This window comes from Cryptomeria japonica, chromosome 9, assembly GCF_030272615.1.
Source record: "Cryptomeria japonica chromosome 9, Sugi_1.0, whole genome shotgun sequence".
Lineage (NCBI taxonomy): Eukaryota > Viridiplantae > Streptophyta > Pinopsida > Cupressales > Cupressaceae > Cryptomeria > Cryptomeria japonica.
In genome coordinates this window covers 639,259,001-639,282,191 of record NC_081413.1, presented here as the reverse complement: position 1 = coordinate 639,282,191, position 23,191 = coordinate 639,259,001, and the positions used below count along the sequence as shown (strand labels likewise).

At 38.1% G+C, this 23,191-nt stretch overlaps 1 protein-coding gene across 1 annotated transcript in view; it reads left to right on the top strand.

The window, feature by feature from the left end:
* Positions 1 to 23,191, top strand: part of LOC131046107 (uncharacterized) — a 68,823-nt gene that overhangs the window by 7,481 nt on the left and 38,151 nt on the right. Inside the window, exons 2-3 of the mRNA XM_057979774.2 lie at positions 4,961 to 5,532; positions 5,786 to 6,005. Coding sequence (XP_057835757.2) covers positions 4,961 to 5,532; positions 5,786 to 6,005 — 792 coding nt within the window. The remainder of the gene's footprint in view (positions 1 to 4,960; positions 5,533 to 5,785; positions 6,006 to 23,191) is intronic.

The window sequence follows — 23,191 nt, the reverse complement described above, 5'->3', positions numbered from 1 at the left end:
AAAACATGTCTAAACCTAGTAGGGGATATTACAACCAAGGTAAAATACAAATTTTCAATCCATATGCAAAGTGTCCTATATCTCTCTTCCAAAAAAATATCATTGATTGGATTCATGTTAAGGTGGAAATGTCTCCTAATATATTTAGTTTGAGTCATGAGTATATTGAAATAGATTAATTATGGTTAAAACATGTCTAAACCTAGTAGGGGATATTACAACCAAGGTAAAATACAATTTTTCAATAAAAATGCAAAGTGTCCCATATCTCTCTTCCAAACAAATCTATCCAATTTTCCAAAATATTCCTGAAGCCTAATCTCCTATTTGTGAATGTGAAAGAGCCATTACTTAAATTTAAATCCATCATTTGATACCTATCCACCCAATTTTTAAAATCTACCCGTGATTGTAGTTTTTTCACTACTACTCCTCTCTTTTCGTTGCTATGAAGAATGGCATTAAAATCCTCTCCTAAAATGTGAAACTCATTTGGCCAAGAGAGTAAAAACTGTTCAATCTCAGCTTTTTTGCCGATGCACGCTACAGGACCATAAATGTAAGTTAAACAAAATTGCAGGTTTGAGGTAAAGCTTCTTACTCTACAACTTAGCCAAAATCTTCCCTCCACGATCTTTTCCACTAGAACAGCTTGCAATCTCCACATAGTTGCTAACCCTTTGGATGTTCCATTTGCATTGATCCACTTACCTTGCAAAAACTTAAATCTTTTCCTCAAATGCTCTCCTTCCGCTATTGATAATTTTGTCTCTTGAATGAGGATAATGTCAGCTTGAGAAGTCTCTAGGTGGTGTTTAACCACTCGTTTGTTTGTTAGGGGCATTAAACCCCTAACATTCCATGAAAGCAGCTGCATTGCCCCTTGAGAAGGGTGTTATCCTTCCCTGATCGCAGTAATCTTGTGATTGTGACCTGTCTCTCTGCATGCCCATCCATGCTTTCTCTTTTCCTAATGAGATTTTCTACCTGTTTTCTTCCTTTCTCCACAATATGAAGTTACTTTGATAGAAGGCTTTTGAGAAGTTTTGAGTTTTTTCTGGTTATTTAACTCTCTTGGGATCTCCATTTCCTTCAATTTCTCCAGCTCACCTTCAACCTCTCCCTCCTCATGTACCCCACCCTCCATGTCCTCTTCTAGGGCTGCTAAATCCTGACCCCATTCTTCTAGCTCATTACCGTCAACCTGATTAGTGGAAATACCAAACAAGTCTTTGGCAATCTCCAGCGCACTAGTGTTAACATCTACACTATTGTTACCTTGTCCCTCCTTTGGTAAGGTCTCCAATGGTTCTTATCTTCCATTGGATCTGCTCCTGCATCATTAATCTCCCTTCCATTCTCTAGAGAGTCATCTCAATCCCCTTGGGAAACCTTTCCAGCTTCCGTTAGAAATCTCCTGTCTCCTCAGAAATCCTCTTGTTACTCAATCTTGTAGTTCCCTGCTGTCCATCTTCATTTTGCCAAAAAATACAAATTTCCTTGCAAACCCCTCTTTCAAATCTCTGTATCTCCGTCCTCTGTTGATCACTGCTCTTACTGCTGCTGTCCTTACCTTCCTGAGTTCCTCGTAGTCCTGGGAGCCCAGAATTTCTTTCCTTCAGGGAATCACAAGGCTCTGTTTCAAATTTCAATGTTATTTCTCTCTTCTGCTACTTCGTTCTCTCTGGGATCTCAATTGTTGAATCAACCATGCATATCTTGCTTGCTTTTTCCTTAAATCTGCTGAACCTCTGTTGGTTTTTCAGTTACAGCCTTCTCCTTCCATTTGCCATATTCTGTAATTAGCTCCAATTCATCTCAGCAACCTTCATCTAAATCTACTTCCACACATCCTAGCAGCTGCTTGAGACTCTCTATTCTCCCAATTTTCATCTGCTTCAATATAGACTCTCAATTTATCACCAATTTGTCTGAACATTTCTACATTCCAATACTCCGTTGGAAGATCGTTCAATTGTATCCACATTGTGGTTTTCCTATGTTCCATTGAGTTGTGCGGATGGGGACGGCAGGGGATGCCGGGACATGTTTCTGGTACAGGGGTACTTTTGGGTTATTTTCTGGGGGATGGCAGGGAACGGCTGTAAAAAAATAGGGTTTTTTAACAAATATAGAGAAATTTCAAATATGCATATCATAACAATGGTAAAGCATTCATCATAGACATTAATACATTGCATTAGACTTGAATTGAGATTTCACAAGACAATTGACAAACATTTTACCAAAATTCAAATGCTTTTATCAATCATTGCCAACAAACATATGTCAGAAACTTCCATAATAGACATAAAATGATAAATATTAAATATTAAACATCCATAATGAGCTGTCTATCATAATGTCAAGATAAACTAAGAAAATACATGGCTATCCATAATCAGCACATGGTAGGTCTAAGACTAAGAGTCTAAATCAAGATCAAAGCTAGTTTCTCTATCCAAGTCACTATCAATATGAGGGGCTGCCTCCTCAACCAATGGAACCCCAAGCAATCCTGGAAGTGTCTCGTCCTCCTCAACCTCTAGTGGAGTAGATTTGATGTCCTAAGCTCCTCTTTCACTTGGTGTTCACTCCTTAACCAGCTGCTTCTTTTCTTCTTGCTGCTCTTTTCCTATTTTGCAAATGTCAAAATTAGTGTCTTTTTCTTCCTTTTGTTTGTTTTATGCATTAGATTAAGGTTTGTTATATTTTAATGTTTATTTGGGGTCTTGGTGGGGCCAGCCGAACCTCTATTGTAAATTAAAAATGTGTTTTTTAATTTATTTTGGACTTAAAAAAATTCTGGGCCGTAGGGGAAGCCCAGCTGTGCCGGGGACGGTTGGGTGTCCCCTGGCTGTCCCGGGGACAGCTGGCCGTCCCCTACTGCCCAACACCCGTCCCCGAAATGTCCCGTGTTTTTGCCAAAAAAGGAGACTCTTAGGAAATGTTAAATTCCTGTCCCCGCGTCCTTGTTTCGTCCCCGGTATGGGTACGAGGGAAAAAAGGCAGGGGACGTGTCCCCGTGGAACATAGGGTTTTTCCCATTTTCTAGTTATGTGGGCCAAAGTTTGGCTGCCATTCCTTTATATACAAGCTTGCTTCATGCATCTTTAAAGGCCCATTTGCATAATCTTTGCCATAAAACCATCAAGCTGCATTCTATTATCAAAAAGCCTTTGGCCAATGATCTGACTTTGATCCCTTCTCCCCCAAAATTTTCCCACCAATCTATGATTTGCTTGTTCCTAGCTCCCTCTCCTGCCCATTTTGTGAAAAATGCCCTTTCTACTAGTCGTTCCTTGCAGGGATCAAGGGTATTGATTGGAATTTTGATTGCTTTATTGTTGGGCATTTTTTATGGGGCCATCCTTCTCCAATGTCTCTTTTCAAATTCAGGTTCCAAGTACCTCCTGAACCTAGTTGGATATTTGCTGCTTCAGCCTCTGTTAAATCACCACCTGGGGTTCTCCTGCTGCATTTGTCCATTTGCTTTGCGTTGTCCCAGTGGAATAGAGTTTGCTCCCATCACCAGACCAGGCATGCCATGCCCCTTTGCACCCTGAATCATTTGGCATGTCGAAGGGTTATGCCCCTGGTTTGCTGTGAAGACTTGCCCTGCATCGTTTCTCCAGCCTGCGTTTCACTTCATTTCTCACGGTCCCCTTTTTATTTGAATAATTTTGATTGTATATGCATGTTTGGGAAATTCATTCCTATACAAAATATTTGTAGTCTTTTGAACATGTCAAGCGAGTTCACATTTAAACAAAGAAGATATAATCAAGCACATAAGAAATTCATGAAAATTCATGAATTGGAAAAATAAGATCTCTATTTTGAAAACAGCTAGAATCTCAACAACTTTTATGTCATCAAGAAGTTGAATGTATTATAACTATAAATAGTTTCACTGTGGTCTTAATTCATGTTCAAATGCATAAATTATTTTATCTCATTAATAAAACTAAATCAACTTGTTTCAAAAGCAATCTTAAGTTTTAACAGTAACTTATTTTTCTTTTGTAAAAGAATCTTAATGATGTGGAACTCTAATTTGAGGAGAATAGTGATGCCATTTTTTGTAGCACATGATTTTACCAATTTATTTGTTTTGATGATGAAATTACAGCTATAAGCATTTTGTGATATAATACATGGTTCACAAACTCAGCAAGTTGCTGGGTACTTGTGAGTTTTTTTGCTCTGCAAATACTCACAAGGTTTACTCATTGAGATTTGCCCAAAACTTGCACAGTTTCTCCACTTGACTTACCTCACCAGCACTACCCCACGACCCCATTAGGGGCACTGATCCCTGAGCCCTGCAAGGAGTGCTGCCTCTCAACCCTAATGGGGTTGTTGCCCATAGAGCCCCACCAAATTCATTTGATACATTTTGTAGTTGTATTTTGCATAAAGATTATGTTTTAAGAAAAAAACGTTTTTTTTCTTTTTCAATTTAATTGTTTTTAAGTTGCCTGAGTTTTGCCAAGTTTTTTGCTGAGTACTCTCCAAGTCGGAAATTTTTGGCTTGCCAAGTACTCTTTGAGTCCAAGTGTACAAACTATGCTTTTAAGTAATGAAAATGTGTGTGTGCATGTGTGCACATGTGTATATTACTATATGCAATCCAGCTGTATCCATATTAGAGGGCCTTGAAAAGTAGCCATGCCGTATCTCCATCTATACAACTCTACTACTACACTAATAGTTATGAACATATGCATTAGATCTTCTTTCAAGGGCTATAACAGAGTCAGAAAGCATTATTTTTGTGCTTGGTTGCTGCTAAAAAAGTATTTGTTTGATGTTCATAATCGATATTGAAATCTCTGTATGGATATGAGATAAATTTCCGTTTTGGTTCTTCTTAATAACATGATGCATATATTCATTTACATGTGCCTGCAGGTGTTTATCTGACATCACTATTTTGGATCCTTTGCCTTTTGTGCAGTTCTTGCCAGCACCAATTGTAGCTGGTTTCTACATATCACAATTCTTCACAAAGAAGAGCCTCTCATCTTATTTCGTCTTTGTGATATCAGCCAGTTTGCCAATTGCATGGTTTGTTGTACACAACTACTGGAACCTTAATATTTGGTTAGCTGGTATGGCACTAAAATCGTTTTGCAAGTACATAATTGCTAGTACTGTGCTGGCCATGGTGATTCCAGGGCTTGCTCTTCTTCCTTCAAAGGTTCATATTGTGATGGAATTTGGTCTCATAAGCCATGCGTTAATGGTCTGCTACCTTGAGAATAAGCTGTACAGTTATTCAAGCATTTATTACTTCGGTATTGGTGATGATGTTATGTATCCGAGCTACCTGGTTATCACCACAACTGTTTTAGGTTTGGCTTTGGTCAGACGCTTGGCTTTGGATGATAGAATTGGGCCCAAGGCAGTGTGGATTTTGACATGCCTGTATGCTGCCAAGCTGTCATTGCTTTTTCTTTCGTTCAACAGTGTTCTTTGGGTTGCTATTCTGCTACTATTGGCCATCTCTCCTCCATTGCTTCTTTATAAGTATGCCTCCCAATTCCATCTTTTTTGTATTGCTTTATAAGTTTCCTAGTTATTTCCTTTGTAATTATCAAACCAAATAAGACTCTGCATGCTTTTGGAATTGAGAAACTTGCATTATAGAACCATTTGTGTTACATGGTAGCACAAGGGATCTCTGCTGTATAGACAAGGTAAATATGGTCAGCATAAGCTATTTTTGTCTGGAATCTTTTATTTATTTTTAACTGCTGATTTTTTGAACTGCATGCTGCAGAGAAAAGGGAAAGACAGGTTCAAAAATGAAACCATGGCAAGGTTTTTCACATGCTGCTGTTATAGCTTTGTCTGTCTGGTTCTGTCGAAACACAATCTTTGAAGCTCTTCAGTGGTGGAATGGAAGGCCACCATCTGATGGTCTTCTGCTGGGGTTTATTATTCTTTTATCAGGACTGGGATGCTTTCCAATTGTTTCGCACCATTTTTCACACATTCTGGTATGCCATCTTTTGAATTTCTGAATGTTACATTTGTGTTAAGTGTTACTGTATGGTTGAAGTGAAGCACTATGTATTGTTAAATTGCAATTAAGCTCAGTGTGTATGAGCAGACACTTTTGTCATGATTCATAATTTTCCTACTTAACCTTGCACAACATAAGTATTGTTTGCAAAAGTCTTCAGAAGTATACTTGATTCCATTTATATATATTCTCCTGTTAAATACTTTTCTATGTAGGTTTGTCGTTGCATTACATACCTTTTGCTTTTCAGCCGTCATCACAGAATCCAGAAGGAATGTGATTCATATGCTACGTGCATCTCACCTTCCTTGTGCCCTAGTTAAATCTACATACTACAAAGTACAAGATGAAAAGCTGGTACAACTTACATGATTAGAGTAGAAACCATGTTTGAAGAGTTGACTAATTACATATGATTTGAATTCTAAGATAGGAGTGTATCCATTAAACATTCTCATCGTTGTTGTATTGCTAATATTATTGAATCTTTTCCCAACTGATAAGGCCATGCTCATGATCTGATGAATGTTTTTTATTGTGCCACTATCCACATTTTATAAAATTGTGCACCACAGATAAGAGTCAACAACTAGACCTCAATAGTTAAAAAATTGGCAGCCCAAAATATTGACTCAGACTCAGGACAAACACTAAGCAAAGAAAAAAAATACGTAAATACACAAAATTAACTCAAAAAATGCATGAGTTGCATTGAAAATGAACTTAGAGAACGCACGTCTATTGTGATCATCGTAGCATTGCTCCAAATGGGGATTGACTTGGCAAACCAAAACTAGAAAAGGAATTTAATTGCCCAGGATTTAATTGGGAGACTAAAAACTGTTGAAAAGTTTATAAAAATGGGGGAGAAATACTGTTTTTGTTATTTCAATCCAAATAGAGGGAAAAACTATGTTTTTTGTTCCGGTGTAGCCCAAAACAATTTTTTTATTTTTTATTTTTAAACCAGAGCCAGGGTCTATGGGGGGCAGCCCACGGTGGGGTTGAGTGGCAGTGCTCTTCCACCAGGCCCAAATCAAGATATTCAGGGCCAGAGGGACCTTCATGTTTTATGCCATTCTTCATAATTTTATCTTTTTTAGCCAACCATTTATAAATTTGTAATATTCCCAAAGGGGGATATACCTGATTTTTGCCCAAAATAACAATTTCAATAATACAATTTATTTACAGAGTATTCTTTAACTAAATTACATAATAGCCATGGAACTTAAAAAGAAATAATCTCTTAACATCAACAAAATGATCATGATGATTCCTATTGATAAACGTCGTCTCCTAAATGCATTTGGATCCATGCTATAGCTTTTTCCAACTGCCAACCATATTAGGAATTTGATGGGAAAGTACAATGGGGTGCTGGGAGACTGTCTTCCACAACTAAGCCCAAGGTTGTGGAACAACCATCCAAGTCAATTCAACCCCTTGGCCCACAAGCAATTCAACTTGGGATGGTCTACTTAATTGAGGGAACCGGTACTGCTGCATTTTCCTACCATGTTTCCTCACTAATCCCCTGCTGCATTTTCCTACCATGTTTCCTCACTAATCCCCTATATGATTGATTGTATGAAATCAAATGAATAATTAGTGATCTTAAGATTCTTGATGGATTGACAAGTTAATTAAATAAATAAATATTGGATTCAAACATGTGGCATTCCAATTACTTTGGAAGTAAAGTAGTCTGCTGTATCTTATTGCCTTGTAATTTAGATTCTTACTGCCTTATGATTCAAATCAGATCTGTATTCATTGATTACCCCTATATTTCAGAAAAATATCAATATTTTTTGGTTTGTTTGGTAAACGGCCATAGCCAAATCATTTTATTAATTTTAAAGGCCTAATACAACCCAGCTCACTAGGGACACTGTTAGGAAAGAGCTGGGTAGAGAAAACCTCCAGTCTAGCCCCGAAAATAAATACTTAAAGAGATTACATAGCATTTTCATGCGGACAATAGAGGAGCATTTAGGGATACTCTTCTTTACAATTTGTGCTGAAACCATACATACAAATGCTCTTTTGGGCTGTTACATGAAAATATATCTGTAATATAATGGAGCAACTTGTGTCCAAGGCAATCTCCCTTGGCCCCTCCAATTCTGGCTCTGCCAAGCTTGTAAGCTTGACAACCTGCAACCTGCACATCTCACAATCGACAACTTCCATCTGTCTTTTTTTCCATGTTAGCACCTTATTTGCCACTTAAAAATATAATCAATGGAGTATCTTAAGGGAGATGATTCAATGAAAAACAAACCAAATAGGCTAGTTCCACGGTACAGTCTGGAACACAATGATACTTACTGCACCTGCATACTGAAGGTAATTATTGCCATGGATGGCCACATAGAAGGTGCCATACCTGATAAGTCATATCTAAATGCTAATACAAGAAAACTGCCACTAGAGTATATGCATTAATGTAAGATGTGTTAAAAGGAGATGCCCTGATTATGATAGAGGCTACAACAATATATATATCGTAAATGAAAACATTATCAGTATCCTTATCCTTAGTTATCCAAACTAGAACAGTATCAGTATCGTTATAAGCATATTTATGTGTATTTAGTAGATCCAAGTGAAAACATTACTGAGGGCATAACAAGGCATCCCCATTGTCAAAATGAAAACATAACCAGGGTTTGGCATATAGTTTATAACCTATAGATACTTCCATACCTATATAACAGAGCTAACTATACCGGTACCTCCCAAAGCCAAAGTCATCTCCGGTTGCAAAAACCTTGATATGAGGATATCTTTATCCCTCATTGTCATCTGCGACTTCCGTACTAGAAGCCTGTGCCTCTGGATCACCCATGTCATTGGGGTTTTCGGCCTGCATCGGAGCCCAACCCTCATCGATCATATAATTTACCCACCATTCTCCTTTCGGCTCTTTTACCACACCAAGCCATTGCTTGAGGAATATAATATTCCTTCTTATATCTGGTTGCCGTTGTAGAAAGGATTTCTGGTCCTTGATAATGAGAATGGGCCTCTTGAAGTCTATTCTAAGCGATTCACCTTTATCGATAGCCTCAGAGACCCTAACGTATTCTTCCGGGTAAGGAATAAGGAGTTTGTCATCTACACAGTTAATGGCCATCTCCAGATTAACCAAGTATTTGTTGTTAAAGATTAGCCTGCATAATGAGGCTGCAATTACCTTATCCTCTCCCATTGTGAGTGGAATGGCTGCAAAACCAGCAGGGATGTCACTGTTGACGCGTTCCTATGCTTTGTGTTCATGAGCTCATTACCTAGAATCCTCTTGGTCGCATGGATTACCAAATCATCCTCCGATCTTAAAATAACTGATCAACGTTTCTTAGAGATCTCTCCAACAAAGGCCATCTCTCGTTTATCCGGATACAAGCAAATACCAAAATCCATTGTTAAGGATAGAGTGCAATGTTGGAGTGGAGGTATTGCCTCTAGATATAAAGGCTTTTAATATCCGGCTCTGCCATTCGATACAAGGGTTAACAATAAAACCGCGGCTAAGAGATATGCTATCCTGCCATGAGTGGCTCCTCACCTGATGAAAGGTGAGTACAATTATTATCGGGTGGGTCTGGCAAGTATCCGTGTCTAGGATGCTATGCTGGTTCGTATCAAGAGATTGTAATTGGTCACCTATTAATGATCATCTGTTAATGATTCGCTCTAGCAACTCTAGTGAATGATTGCCTCAAACAACCGAATGATATCCGCAGAAGAAAGGCCTAATACATGATAATTGATACTCAGAGTTTATATATATATATATATATATATATATATATGTATATGTATCCCTATATATACATATGTATTTATATGCGTGTATATATATATACCAATTATACATATAACTAAACATATATACATGTCTGCATGTATTTATATACATATGCCCATACATTTATATGAATATAAATACAAACACACACACACACACACACACACACACACACACACATATATATATATACGTATGTGTATATTTGTATATAAATGTATATGTATATATATATGTCAATTGATAGCTATCGATAGTATATGAAAATATGAGGGTATATGATGTATATGAATAAATTTAAGATCTGGGTATCCTAAGAATTTATGTTTATCATAGATGAGAATACATATACATATATACATATATATATATATATATATTAGATATATATATATATATATATATTAGATATATATATATATATATATATATATATATATAATTGTGCATATATATATATATATATCTATCTAAATGTATATATGTACATATACACATGCAAATATATAAGTATAAATATATATGTACATATATATCTATATATGTGCATATGTATGTATATATATATGTCGATTAGAGCATGAGGATGAAAATATGAGAGTAGGGGATGAGTGTAAATTAGTACTAAGATCTGGGTGTCTGTGCAAGATGCCTCTGGCTGCCCGTGAATTGACTATTCTGAGTGAACGGGGATGAAGGACGTGGTTTTATTCATTCCATCTGCCCCTATATTGGCTAAATTATCCGCCAATGAGTTAGCCTCTCTGTATATATGGTTTATTGTGTAATCTGAGAAGCTTTCTAGTAATGATAGAGCTCTGTCCAAAAGGCTTCTAAGTTCTCAGTTTGGCATTGTTCTGGTTCTGATTGCATTAATTATAATGGCTGAGTCACCTTCAATTTCTAATTTGGATATTTTCAATTGCCTACAAAGGTTTAATCCTTCTATTAGGCCAAACATCTCTGCAGTGTTGCTAGTGCATTGTCCTAAATGTATGGATTTTGAGCCAATGCAACTACCATTGTCCATATGTATTATACAACCTGCACCTGCCAACCCTGGGTTTCCTCTGGATGCTCCATCGAAGTTGAGTTTATACCACCCATTCCCCGGGGGTAACCATTTGCATGCTTTTTTCACAGCAGTTTTATCTATGCCAACCTTCCCTTTTTCCCAGCAAAGGGAGGGATCTTGATCCCCTTCCACTGCTTTCTGATAAAGATATCCCAGTATGTAAATATCTTGTCATGTTTTGGGATAGTCAAATTCTTGCTGTTGGTTATTTCAGTGATGGAGGCTTCTATCTTTGCTATGAGATTCTCCACTTGCATTTCTGTATCACTTGCATTGAATTCATATACTCATATCACTTTTCCACACATAACTTACTAATTTCAGGCTGATAGTATTAGATCAGATTCTGCTCTTATTTGCCTTATTTTGGATTATAGATCAACTTATTTCCTTTTATTCGATTGATCCTTCATGGATGATTGTCCAAGTGAATTTGTCCTTCCTCAAAAGTCACACCTTTTCACTAAGTCCATTGCCCTTGCAAGGGATGCAACCCTTCATAAATAAATGCTACTCTGCTGTGTTATTTAATTTAAATTATCTTTTCTAATTTAACGGAATCACTGCCCGCCAAACATCCCTTAAATAATCTTAATTTAACTAAATATCAGTTGGCTTGTTCAAGCAAAGGGTTGCTATGCAAATGTTTCTTACATGGCCACTGACATCCTATTCTGGTCGGCCCTAGTTTTTTAATTGCATAGGAAGTGTTATTTATAAGTGCTACTTGTGCTTTGCTCTTAGTTTGGCAGGGGGCATGACTGTCCGCCCTTCCCAAGATTGCTTGTCCTCAAGCAATAGCAGTATTAATTTTGTTAACAAAATATTTGCAATGTGAGGGTCCCAAAACCAGCCCTTGGAGATTTGTAATCCTTAGATCCTCCTTGTGATATAATTAGCTTCTACTTTGCAACTTTGATATTAAGTTGCAAATTTGAACTAAAAATTGCAAAAACATAATCTAGAGTTGGAAATTGGCTCAGTCCATAGTTTTCTCCCATCCTCTTTTCTCATGACTTGTAAATGTAGAGGACCGATTTGGTTTTGCCAATATCATTGATATCTCTTTTGTTAAAGCAAGATCTTATATATTAAGATGAGGATTAGAAGTATGACACACATCTATGACCTTAAATGTGATGTTTATGTTGCCTTAGCGGACAATCTTCCTATATGCTCAACCTTTAAGGGTAGACATAAGCCAAGAAGTGGTCAGCACTTCCTTGCTTTCTACTTGAGGCAAAGTTGCCTGTAACCCGAGATGAAGAACCTACCATATTATTCTACATCAGGATTTTAGTCAAGGGTAAGAAGATTGAACCTTTGGAGGAGAGGGCCGCCCTTTAAGGTTGGAACTTAGGCCGTTGTAGCACAAGTGCATCACCTTACCCTCAGACCACAACCCACTGGATTAGTCTGTGAAAGTTATTGTTTTACAGAGGTGTTATTGAGTTTCAGAATTTCTCACTTCCTCATAATGTTTGCAAAGAAGTTTGAACTTTAAGTACTTAAAGTGGCTATGAGGCTGCAATTTTCTTTCAATGTATGTTCTGATATGCACTCTTTTGGCTATATCAGTGACAAGCAAAAGGGATGGCAAAGTGTAGATTGATATTTGAAAGGGATGTGATAGGAGATGAGTAATGGGAACAGTAGACTACAGATTTCAGTAGTGTGTACTTTGAATTCCAGTTCTAAATAATTGCCGAGTCCTGGATACGTTGCTATAGTTCAAGTACTGAATTTCAATATATCACAAAGTGCTCTTAGATTTTTATTTATTTGATGAATATAGGAAGGAGTCGCAGGAGCTGTCGCAATATATTGAAGTGCTGATTCAGAAGGTTAAGAATAAGTTTAAAACATTTGTTGTTGAACCATCTTGGATTTTATTTTATTTTTTTGAGTTGTGTAACAGTCATATTTTCTTTGGCAATAGGAGGAAGTTTAAAGAACTTGGGTAATTGTTTGGATAGCATATGATGGAGTTCTTGATGATTGGGAATCTGGCTTGATATTGTCTATGTCTAATGAGTGGGTTGGTGTTTTGGTACGGCAGAAAGGAGGTCCATATCTTGCACAAGATGGATAAACCTTCGTTGATATGTGGAACATATCAATTTTATTAAGGGTGCTATTAAAATGTGTACCTTCATGATTCATCGCATGTTTCACTAGCTGTATAGAGAAGTATTATGTTTTAAATTTTATAACCTTGGAAATAAGTATAACTTCTTTTGGAAAATCGGGTATGATGTAGGTTCTAATTTATTATATTTTAGGATAAAGATTGAAGCCAACAGTAATGACCTGTAAGTTGCACCTTTTTCAACAGTTCTTCATAAAGCTCTTAAAAGCAAATCTTGACTTTTCCTTCACAAAGATCTTATAAGGACATCGCTTTTAATGATTCTTTTTCACCAATCCTAAAGGCCACAACTCTACTTACCCTTATCTATTCTTAACAAATATGTCAAACGCAATGGATTTTACCAAGGCATTGAAAGAAGTTAAGGCAGTGATCTCTGGGTGTTGTGATTGAACCACTAAATTGAATTAAGAATTTCTTTGTACAACAGTATGATGAATTTCAATGGTAAATTGATTGACCTATATAACACAGTATTCTGAAGGACCGATTTACTGGATTCTTATACAGGCAAACTGTCTGATGTTCTTTCAAGCTTAGGCTAGCCTTTAAGACAATATACTTTGTGGTGAGCTCAATCCTCTTCACGGTTGAAGAGTATTTCAGATGCAATTGTTAAAATTTGAAATTAGTAATTATTCTATGCCTCTATGGCCATCATGGGAAGTCACTTGCCATGCATCTGTGGTTTTAATTCTAATCTCATACCATTGTTAGAGTTGGAGCTAACAGATGACAAAAGTAACAGATTTAATTTGAATGTGAATGGTCACCTGAAACATATCTACTGTGTCCTTTTGATTCTTTTCTCATTCTATTTTTTGTGTGATTTTTCTTTTGGTGTGGAGTGTAGTGGAAGCTGACGTGTGGGGCGTGGAAGGTGGAATGTGGCTAAGGTTGGGTTTTAGTTCCTGGCCGTTAACTTATAGATTGTAAAAAGAATACTCAATTAAATCAGTCAAGTATAAATACCAAGTTCTATGTTCGAATGTATATGGTTCAATGTGAAATTTCACCACATCTTGGGTGCTTTTTCACAAATGTGGGCTTAATTTTTGCTGCTTCTAGATGACAGAAAATCGGTTTCTAAAAGTTCTACATGGAAAATAGAGAATTGCATTATATATGGTTAGACGGGCATCCAAGATATATATGTTCCAAACATAGAAGGCTTTATTAATCTTGGTTTGTTTGCATTGTTGTTTGCTACTTACCCTGATCTCCTTTGGCTTGTTTGTCCACCTTGATTATCTGTACCATGACATACCTGGATGTTGCATGTGACTGATCTTTGAGTGACATCCTTCTCTTGAGACCCACCAAACTTTGATTTTTAGGGCTGATGATGATATTTTATTTGGGAGCTTAGTTTAGAGGACTTTGGCAGACAAGTACACTTGTTTTCTGATGAAGGTGGTCCATTGTCGTTGATTGTCATTACTATTGTGACATGGACTATTCATGTACAAGATGTCTATGTTGTGCTCTTAATACAACTATAAATGTAAGCATGAGGGTGGTTCTAATTCAATCTGAGAAATTAACCAACAAGTTATAAGCAAGAATGAGTATACGATATAGTAAGAATATAAATTCAAGAAATTAACTTTTAAGAAGTAAACAAGGAGGATATTAATTTGTAATAATAGACATCAACGTGTAGATTTATGTGAAGGTAATAAGTGCGGTACTCTTTAGGTAATAAAATAAATTAAACATGAAAGGAAAATGAGAGCAAACAACAAGGCTGTTGAAGACACAAGGATTTTTACCTTGTTGAACTCGAATTAGCGAGGAAACTCTAGTAAAGGTGAGCCAAACAACTTCTTTATCCACTAATCTCAAATGTCAAATACAATCTTTGGTTCCTTAGGCATTCGACCAACACGAAAGAATGATATTTAGCCCCTAAGATACCTCACAAGCGCTCTCACACTCTCTTCTATAGTTTTGTTCACCTAATATACTCCACTTGTTCTCTAACCATCATGGAATTCACTTCAATTTCCTCCACTGTATCTTAAAACAGATGACAATGTCTAATTATGCTTTGCTATGGTGTTGTTTTGTGTGGAATTGCTCCTCTTTTTTTGCTTCTTCCAGGAGTGGGCTTTTTCTTTTTTCTAGGTGTCTTCCAATGATCACAGTTTATCCATGAGAGCCTTCATGATACCTTTCATAGTTGCTACTGATTGAGATATGCTTGCTACATCAGCTTCTAGTTGGGGAAACTCGCTTCTCCATCAAGGGTTTCTGGATCTCTTGTCAAGCTTCCTATTTCTTTCTTCCAACTATGAGAATCAATGTCTCTTTGTAAAGGCAACAAATGACTCCCACTTACCTTGTTGTGGGCATCAACTTACAAAACCACTCAACTTCCACAAAGGAAAGAAATTGCTCTGGAACCAGTGTGATCAATAAACATTGATGGTTATACCATACAATAGACTTCAATGCATGTATCGAAATGAAGGAAATAACTTTTATCCTCTTGTTGGTTAACGGATTTATCACCTAACTCTATATTCTCACGCCCACAAAGGTGACAAATGTAACCACAGTTGAACCAGTCTAAACAAACAAATTACTGACTGATTCTCTGCTTATTTTACAAGGTGGCAGCTACCTTCTGATGATATTCAATGAATGGAAATTAACTGAAATGCTTTTAACCGGAAAGCAAATAAAGAAAGAGCTTTTGACCAAAAAGCTTTGAAAAGGCATGCACAACATACAAATACTTTTTAGATTTTCTAAGATTTTGAAACAACTAGATTGCTACAAAATACCATTCAAAGACAATATTCTTGCAGCAATAGAAAAACTGAAACCATTCACCACTTTAAATATAGATGCATCCATCGATAAACATTCAAAAGAACAGAAAGCATTCACACACCATAATTCAAAGATTACGAATATCTGAAGCCAACAACAAATTTTCTATATTTGAAATAGTAAACATAATTTTTTTTAAAGAAGTTTGTGTTCTTAAGAGAAAAACAAAGTTTGCCCAAAAAGATCCTTCAAGATCTACTAATCTACTTATTTATAACTATAACCCCCTGTCTTTTCCGTTTTCAAGAAACAGTTACTAAAGATAACGGTCTTGAACATGACCGTTCTCAAAACAAAAAAAGATCTACTAAGCAACAAAGTCCAAATCATATCACAAGACCACAAAGCTATAAAGTCATCGGAATCAGGCTCCAGCATGGGGTGTCGGGTGCCGTTCTGTAATCTGTTTGTCAATCTCCTCCGCTATTTCCTCTTCTTCAATCATTGTCAGAAGGAGATTTGTAAACTCTTCCTCATCGAGTATAGTAGCTTGGAAAAAGTCCATCAAGTACATCATGATATCTTCTGCAATTCTTCAACATCCGGCTGTACCAGAGGGCCTTTCTTAGCTTTAAGCACCATCTTGTCAAAGCTAATTATTCGGGTTCCTTCCTGCCGTGAGCTCGCCCTGCAAGCGTTGTTCATGATGTTTAGCTTGCTGTGCAATCTTGTCTAATATGGTGACGACCCTCCTATATTCACTGAAATCAGTTCGTGCTTTCCATGCAAAAGACCGTAACTGGCGGACCATATCCTCTTGCTCTTTCTCTGGCCAATTCAAATCTGGGTTATGAGACGACAGCTCACCGTCATGAGGCAAAACCATTTTGATATGTGCAAATCATGACATTTTCCTCCTTTAGCTATCTTTAATGTTTTCTGCAAAAATGACAACATCAAATGAAGTAACGCATGCCGCCACCTTTTTCGTGCCCTTGGCTATTTAATGGCCATTAATGATGGTACTTCGTAAATCTCCCCTTGATTTGCTCCCTAGAAGCAATGCATGACGTGGCAATTGATGAGGTAGCAAGAGTAGCGACAGGAAGCAGTTATTCTTATAGACCTGATAGGTTTATTTAATTTCGGCAGTGCCCAGGCATGGCCTATCTTTACCATCACTCGTGCTGCCACCCCAAGGTACTGAAATAACTTGAAACTACATGCCAGAATATCCATACTTGGAATGGAAGATATCCCCTAAAATCTTGAGGAAGCTAAACATTCATCACAACATGAGGAATATCGAAAAGTCAGGAGATCAGGCAAGTACCAAATCATCAAACTCCTTTCGAGAGCGACCACAAGTCCGATTCCCTAGAGGTGCCGACTTTATGTAGACTTTCCCAAGTCGGTCGAGTGATCGGGCAGTTCTAGAAGTTGGGAACCTCGCGATAGAAGTTAGGAAATTTAGAAAGGCCGCGACAAGAGCGAATGGGAAAAATAGCTTAGGGAAACAACTTATCAAAAGTTTAAAAATTTATAGGTAACATATAGGCTCTGAATGGGGACTAGGACTAGCAAGACGCAGAGAACTCCAAAACTCGGACCAATGCATGTAAAATTGGGCAACAGAGTTAGGCGTAATAGAAGGAAAGGGCGCTGCTAAGCAGTAGGGTGGAGGGGTGAGGGTGAATAGGCAAAACTCAAGGCTAACAAGCTAAAAACGAAAAGCGAAACAAACGACACTTGCAACAAGCCAAAAATAGAAGCTAAATATGTACACGGCCATAAGGGCCTTATGATGAAGGAGGGCAATATTATTCAAGTGAAACCATTTATGAGTTGAGAGAAATATATACTTGTGCGGGAAGGAGGGTTTGGGATGCATGGCATGACATGAGATGAACTACGTCGGATGACGATACTTAGACTAGGCTTCCGATTATGGCTACACAAAAGTTTGTAGATGCATTCATGCCCAAACAACCATTCTTCATGATAGGTTTCTGGAACCAGACCTTTTACCTCTTTATGATTTGCTTGGGATAACTGACAATAATCCTTCTGAGAAGATTTAACCAATGCATCCTGTCTCGGATCATACATCTCCCAACTTGGTTTAAAGATATCAGCACAACTATCATGGCCTTGTATGTAGACTTCACATGACGACAACTCAAGACTTTAAACAATTGAGGATATATCCATTATTTCATTAATAGACAAATAATCATCGACAAGGATCCTGGGTTTTAGACTCAGGAACTGAACATCTCCACTTCCCGTCTTTGCATGATAGCATAAAGAAAGAAATTCATCATCGTCAGAGCTATCCTCAAGGACACCTTTCTCAGGCTCATAAGAAATATGGAGGAATGGAAGCTGTTTTATTGGCTGAGGGCTTATCACTTCAAAAAGAGGATTATTTCTCGTCTGGGCATCCTTATAGGATTTTGCAGGGTAATACATGGGATTCAAAGGGTTCCATCTAATCCTTATCCCCTGTGTAAGGGACTGCTCTCTGGAAAAAGAAAGAAAATCTTCTTCTAATGTTATGTCCCGCACAGAGTTGACGAAGTCGATAAAAGGACCGTTAGACAAAGAATCCTTTCCCGGCTTACCCACAGTCAGCACATGATTCATGCAAGCGGTGCATGATGACATTTGGTTGTCATATTCCAAAAGCATAGGATCAAACCTCGGGAGGATTTCATCCTCTCTTGCATACAGGAGCCCATCTTGGGGAGCGACTTGAGGCGGTTTTTCCTTCTTTTCAACTCCACAAAAAATGCTTATGAACTCTTACAGTTCAACCTTAGTCATGTGACCTTTATCGTCAACTATACCACATCAAAAGTCACTTTCAAAACCTCGCCAAAACCAACTCGAAACATAAGCCCTTTTAAATTCTTTTGATGTCTTCTCTTCAAAGGTACCTAGTAGTAGTTTTTCAGGCTTGATTTTACACTTTCCCTCAATTGCCCTTGCCGGTCCCATGGCATGGGCATTTCACACAATGCAGTTCTGGAAATCCTTCCTTCTTTTCAAGTGTTAACCATGTATTAAGTTAGGTTTAACTAAAAACCCTTCTCTGGATTTGTGCAAATAGAGTCGCCAGTCTTCTTATCAGAGGACATTAAAAATGTTTCCCAAGACACTAATTTTCATAAATCTTCTATTTTCGTTCTTCCCCAGCAGAGTTGCCAAAAATTCTGTTGGTTAACGGATTTATCACCTAACTCTATATTCTCATGCCCACAAAGGTGACAAATGTAACCACACTTGAACCAATCTAAACAAACAAATTGTTGACTGATTCTCTGCTTATTTTACAAGGTGACAGCTACCTTTTGATGATATTCAATGAATGGAAATTAACTGAAATGCTTTTAACCAGAAAGCAAATAAGGAAAGAGTTTTTAACCAAAAAGCTTTGAAAAGGCATGCACAAAAACTCCCATATTCCTTAGAGGTGATAGTAGGAAGAGGATTTTTTAGCCTATTAGCAATTGCATTAGATATGATTATGATTTTGTAGATGATATTGCACTAGGCAATATATCTATTTTCCTTAATCTTGATTGCTTCTTTCTCCTTGGAATTAAGGGTGAGAAAAGTGAATTGAGGAGTTTCAACATAAATCTAGGCTCTTCCGATTCTTGCATGATTTCCCAAGCTCACCCCTTAGGAGATCCCAAAAAATTTGGAAGAAGAGAACTAGGAACCAATCCATATTGGGGCTTTCTCTTGTTGTGACTTAATCACACATCACCCCATTCCAAATGGGGACCCCCTACTTTTTAGGCCCTCTCGGTCTGCAACTCCTTTGAGTTTGCAAGTGTTTGGGGGTTAATTTGTTCAAGTCTGCAGCTCGTTTGAGCAAATTTGGCTAAGTTTGGAGCCCGTTTCGTCTGTTTTAGTGTTTTGACCTTCAGACTTGAATTTGAGGCCTTTCCTCTAGGGATTTTGAAAATCTGAGCATTGCATTGGAATCAGGCCCCTTTAAGGAACCTACCTGTGAAATTTGAGCGAATTTTGAGCAACTTTCTATTTTTTAGGGATTTCACTCCCTCCCTGATTGGTCTAATTTTGCCAAAAAAAAACTTTCTATTTTTAATAGTTTCAATTTTTAGTAAGTTTCTATTTTTAGTAAGTGTCATGGAAAAGTGAAAAAACTCAAAATTCCTTCATGTTGGTGTTTTGGCGCCCAAGCACAAGGATGGGTGCTAGAGAGGTGGTGCTGTGGAAAAACGTGAAATTTGAGAATTCCTCCACCTAGTTCAAATGGCGCTCAAGTCAGGCATGGAGTACTGGAAAAGGGGAGTCAAGGAAAATGTCAACCAAGTCAAATTCCGTCACTTAGTGAATTCCACGCCTAGGCCTGAAGAGCAAAATTCCAAGGCATGGAAATCTATAGGTCAAGGATGAACTGAAAAAACATTCCCCTTGGGAAAATTTTTGAAAAATCCATTTTCGAGCATCAAAATTCATCCAAATTTCAATTTTTTTTCAGATTTGGATTAGGGAAATAATGTTCTCTCTCTTGGATGCTATAACCCTAATCTGGAAAAATCCCTAAAAAATAGGAGTTGTGCAAAATCAATGGAAAAGCTTCTTTGGAACAAGGAAAATTCAAAACTTCAAGAAAATTCATCCTGATCAAATTTTCTCGCTCCTGAAGTTTTTTCTCTCCTAGGGTTTCTTGCCAAGTGGATGGATGGTAAAAATCTCAAGTAAATCTTTATTCAAAATGGAAAGTTGGCGAGTTGGCGACACAAAAAGAAAGAATATTCCAAGTTATGACGCATGACTCAAGGAATTAATGAAAATTCCACTTTGAAACTTAAGGAAAATGGTAGGACCTGTTTGCATGCCACGTTGAAGAGGATGCTGCAAGGTGTGTGCCCTTGGTCTCCTTGTGTTGTGCATTGCAGCGCTCGGGTTTGTGAGATGGCTTAACCGGCTCTTGTGGATTCTATAAGTCTAGTGGTTGTATCGGGCATTAACAGGTCGATCTTTTGGTGCAACGACAACCACACTTGTAACAGAGGAAAGTATGATGCATCATTAAAACAACTGCCAAAGTTAGTCTTTTGCCAACTTAGCAAGTTGGTGAGAGAATTCTATTTAAGCACTCACACAATTCATTTCTCACGTGTGAATTTGGAGAGCTCTAAAGTTGGAGAGAAGTAGCTTGAAGAATTTCTTATTCCTTTTTCAGAAGTTGATCGCGGAAGAATGGCAAAGTCAAGTAAAGCAGTGGCTATTTCCAGGCAGGCACAGATTAAAAATGAGATGAAGGGATTCCTTTCGGAGTCTAAAATTGTGTCCAAGTGGAAGGAGATCAGCGACACAAATCTTGGAACTTCCGACTTAGCTGCTTTCCGGATCAAAATGTTTGGAACAGCCAGATGTAATCCATTGCTTACTACTGCCAAAATTGTTAGAAGTGGAATTGTTTTGCGCAACTGGATTTCCTCCAGCCATTTAGTGTCCAGAATTGATCTTGGAATGCACAAAGCACTACATTTCGGAAAGAAGGGCAATTCCAATGACATGAGTAAAGCTCCTTGCCAACCTGACTGCCGAAGCTATTGGGGAAACCTTTGGAATTCTAGCTGGTCATTCCATGGCTTACAGGACTAAGGAAAAAGCAAAAGCAATATATGATGCAGGTCTTGATAGATGTGCTGAAACGATCAACAAGAACTTGATGTAGAGGCCAAGACCCCACATTTCAAAGATGCCTAAGCAACTCACTGTTTTCGAATTCAAGCAAGAATATGTGGACTTATTGATGATGTTGAGCAGAATTATGGGGTGTCCGCAGGCCATCAACTTTGAAACCTGGATGTGTTTCTTCATTGGCGAAGTCATGAATGCCAATGGATTAGTGGATTGGGCCAGGTTAATAAGCCATTGCGTGCATGAACAGCTTAAGGATCTTAAGGAAAAGAGGACCCAATCCTTCTACATGAGCTCCTATGTGATTTATTCATTTGCAAGGATGGGTGGCTTTGATGGTTTGCCAGGAATTTGGCCCATGGGATGCGGACTTGCACAGTTGAAGGTCCACGAATGCTATCCCCAACGACACCTACACAATACTAGTTCATTCAAATTGGTGAATGACACCTTTACCATGTACTTAAATAGGTTGATGCAGAATGAGCTCCATACAAGGGTGTCACTAGAAGCCAGGGCATTGGTGCCGAAGTTTGGAGCCGTGTTCCTCCAGTTTCCAAAGTTTACTTATATCAAGACACATGGATTTTCCCACTAGCCATGCAAGCTGCCAAGATATCCCTCAGACAAATTGGTGCTGCTGGAACTCGTCAAATAGTTGATAGCATATGACCAAACCTAGAAGAAGAAGAGAAAGCTGTCCGTAGAATTCCCAATTGTCTTGGGCTAGAGTTGTGCCCAAACTTGGCGGCAGCTGAAAAGGCAGCGGAGGAATTGGCATTCTACCAGTTACCATTCAACACATCCAGATCCTACTTTGATCCATATCATAAAATTCAGAGGGTAGTTGGAATGAAGTTTGTGCATAAGTTTCACGTCGAAGATTTTTGGGCTAGTGCCAAGGACGACCTTGAGGTCAGGAAGAAAATGTTTTGTAGACTGCCCCTCAACATGATCAGAATTGGTGAAATAGTACAAGTCCCGAATCAGGTGAAAGAGGATACCAAACGTAGTGCAGCTAAAGTTTGGAAGGATCAAGGACCAGCCCATCCAGTTGCCAGATTGGTCAAAACTCGAGGTGGATGACTTAGACATTTTAGCTAGGGCAGTTTTGAAGTTCAGTAGGCAGTGGGTTGATCGGCATGTGGGGGTGCTAAAGGAAAGGAATATTAGCTTAAGCTACCATTTAATGGGAAATCTGGATTCCCACAGTGATGCCACAAAGGGATCATTACAGGCCCAAGCTGAAGAAGGAGAAATTCCGCAGGGAAAGGCTGGACCTAGTGAGGGAAAGAGTGCACCACAGAAGTTGAGAACAAGGAAAAGGAAGGAGGTTCAACCAGATGTTCAACCGGAGGTCCAATCAGATGTCCAACAAGAAGTCCACCAGGAAGAACCACACCAGAAAAGAGTAAGAGTGGAAGGTGCCCAATTCCAGTTGGTTCTTCTGGCGTACGAGAAATGGAAATGTTTGCACAAGGGACTTCGGGAAATCAGCCTCAAGATAATGTTTTTGACAATGCCCCAACACAAGATGTTCTTAGCATCAATGTTGCGCATAGGCCTACTGAGCCAGAATTTCAAAGGCAAGAACTTCCTCTCCATTGAGAGGAGCCGCGCCAAGATAGTTTTGTAGAAACAATCCTTAGAGAA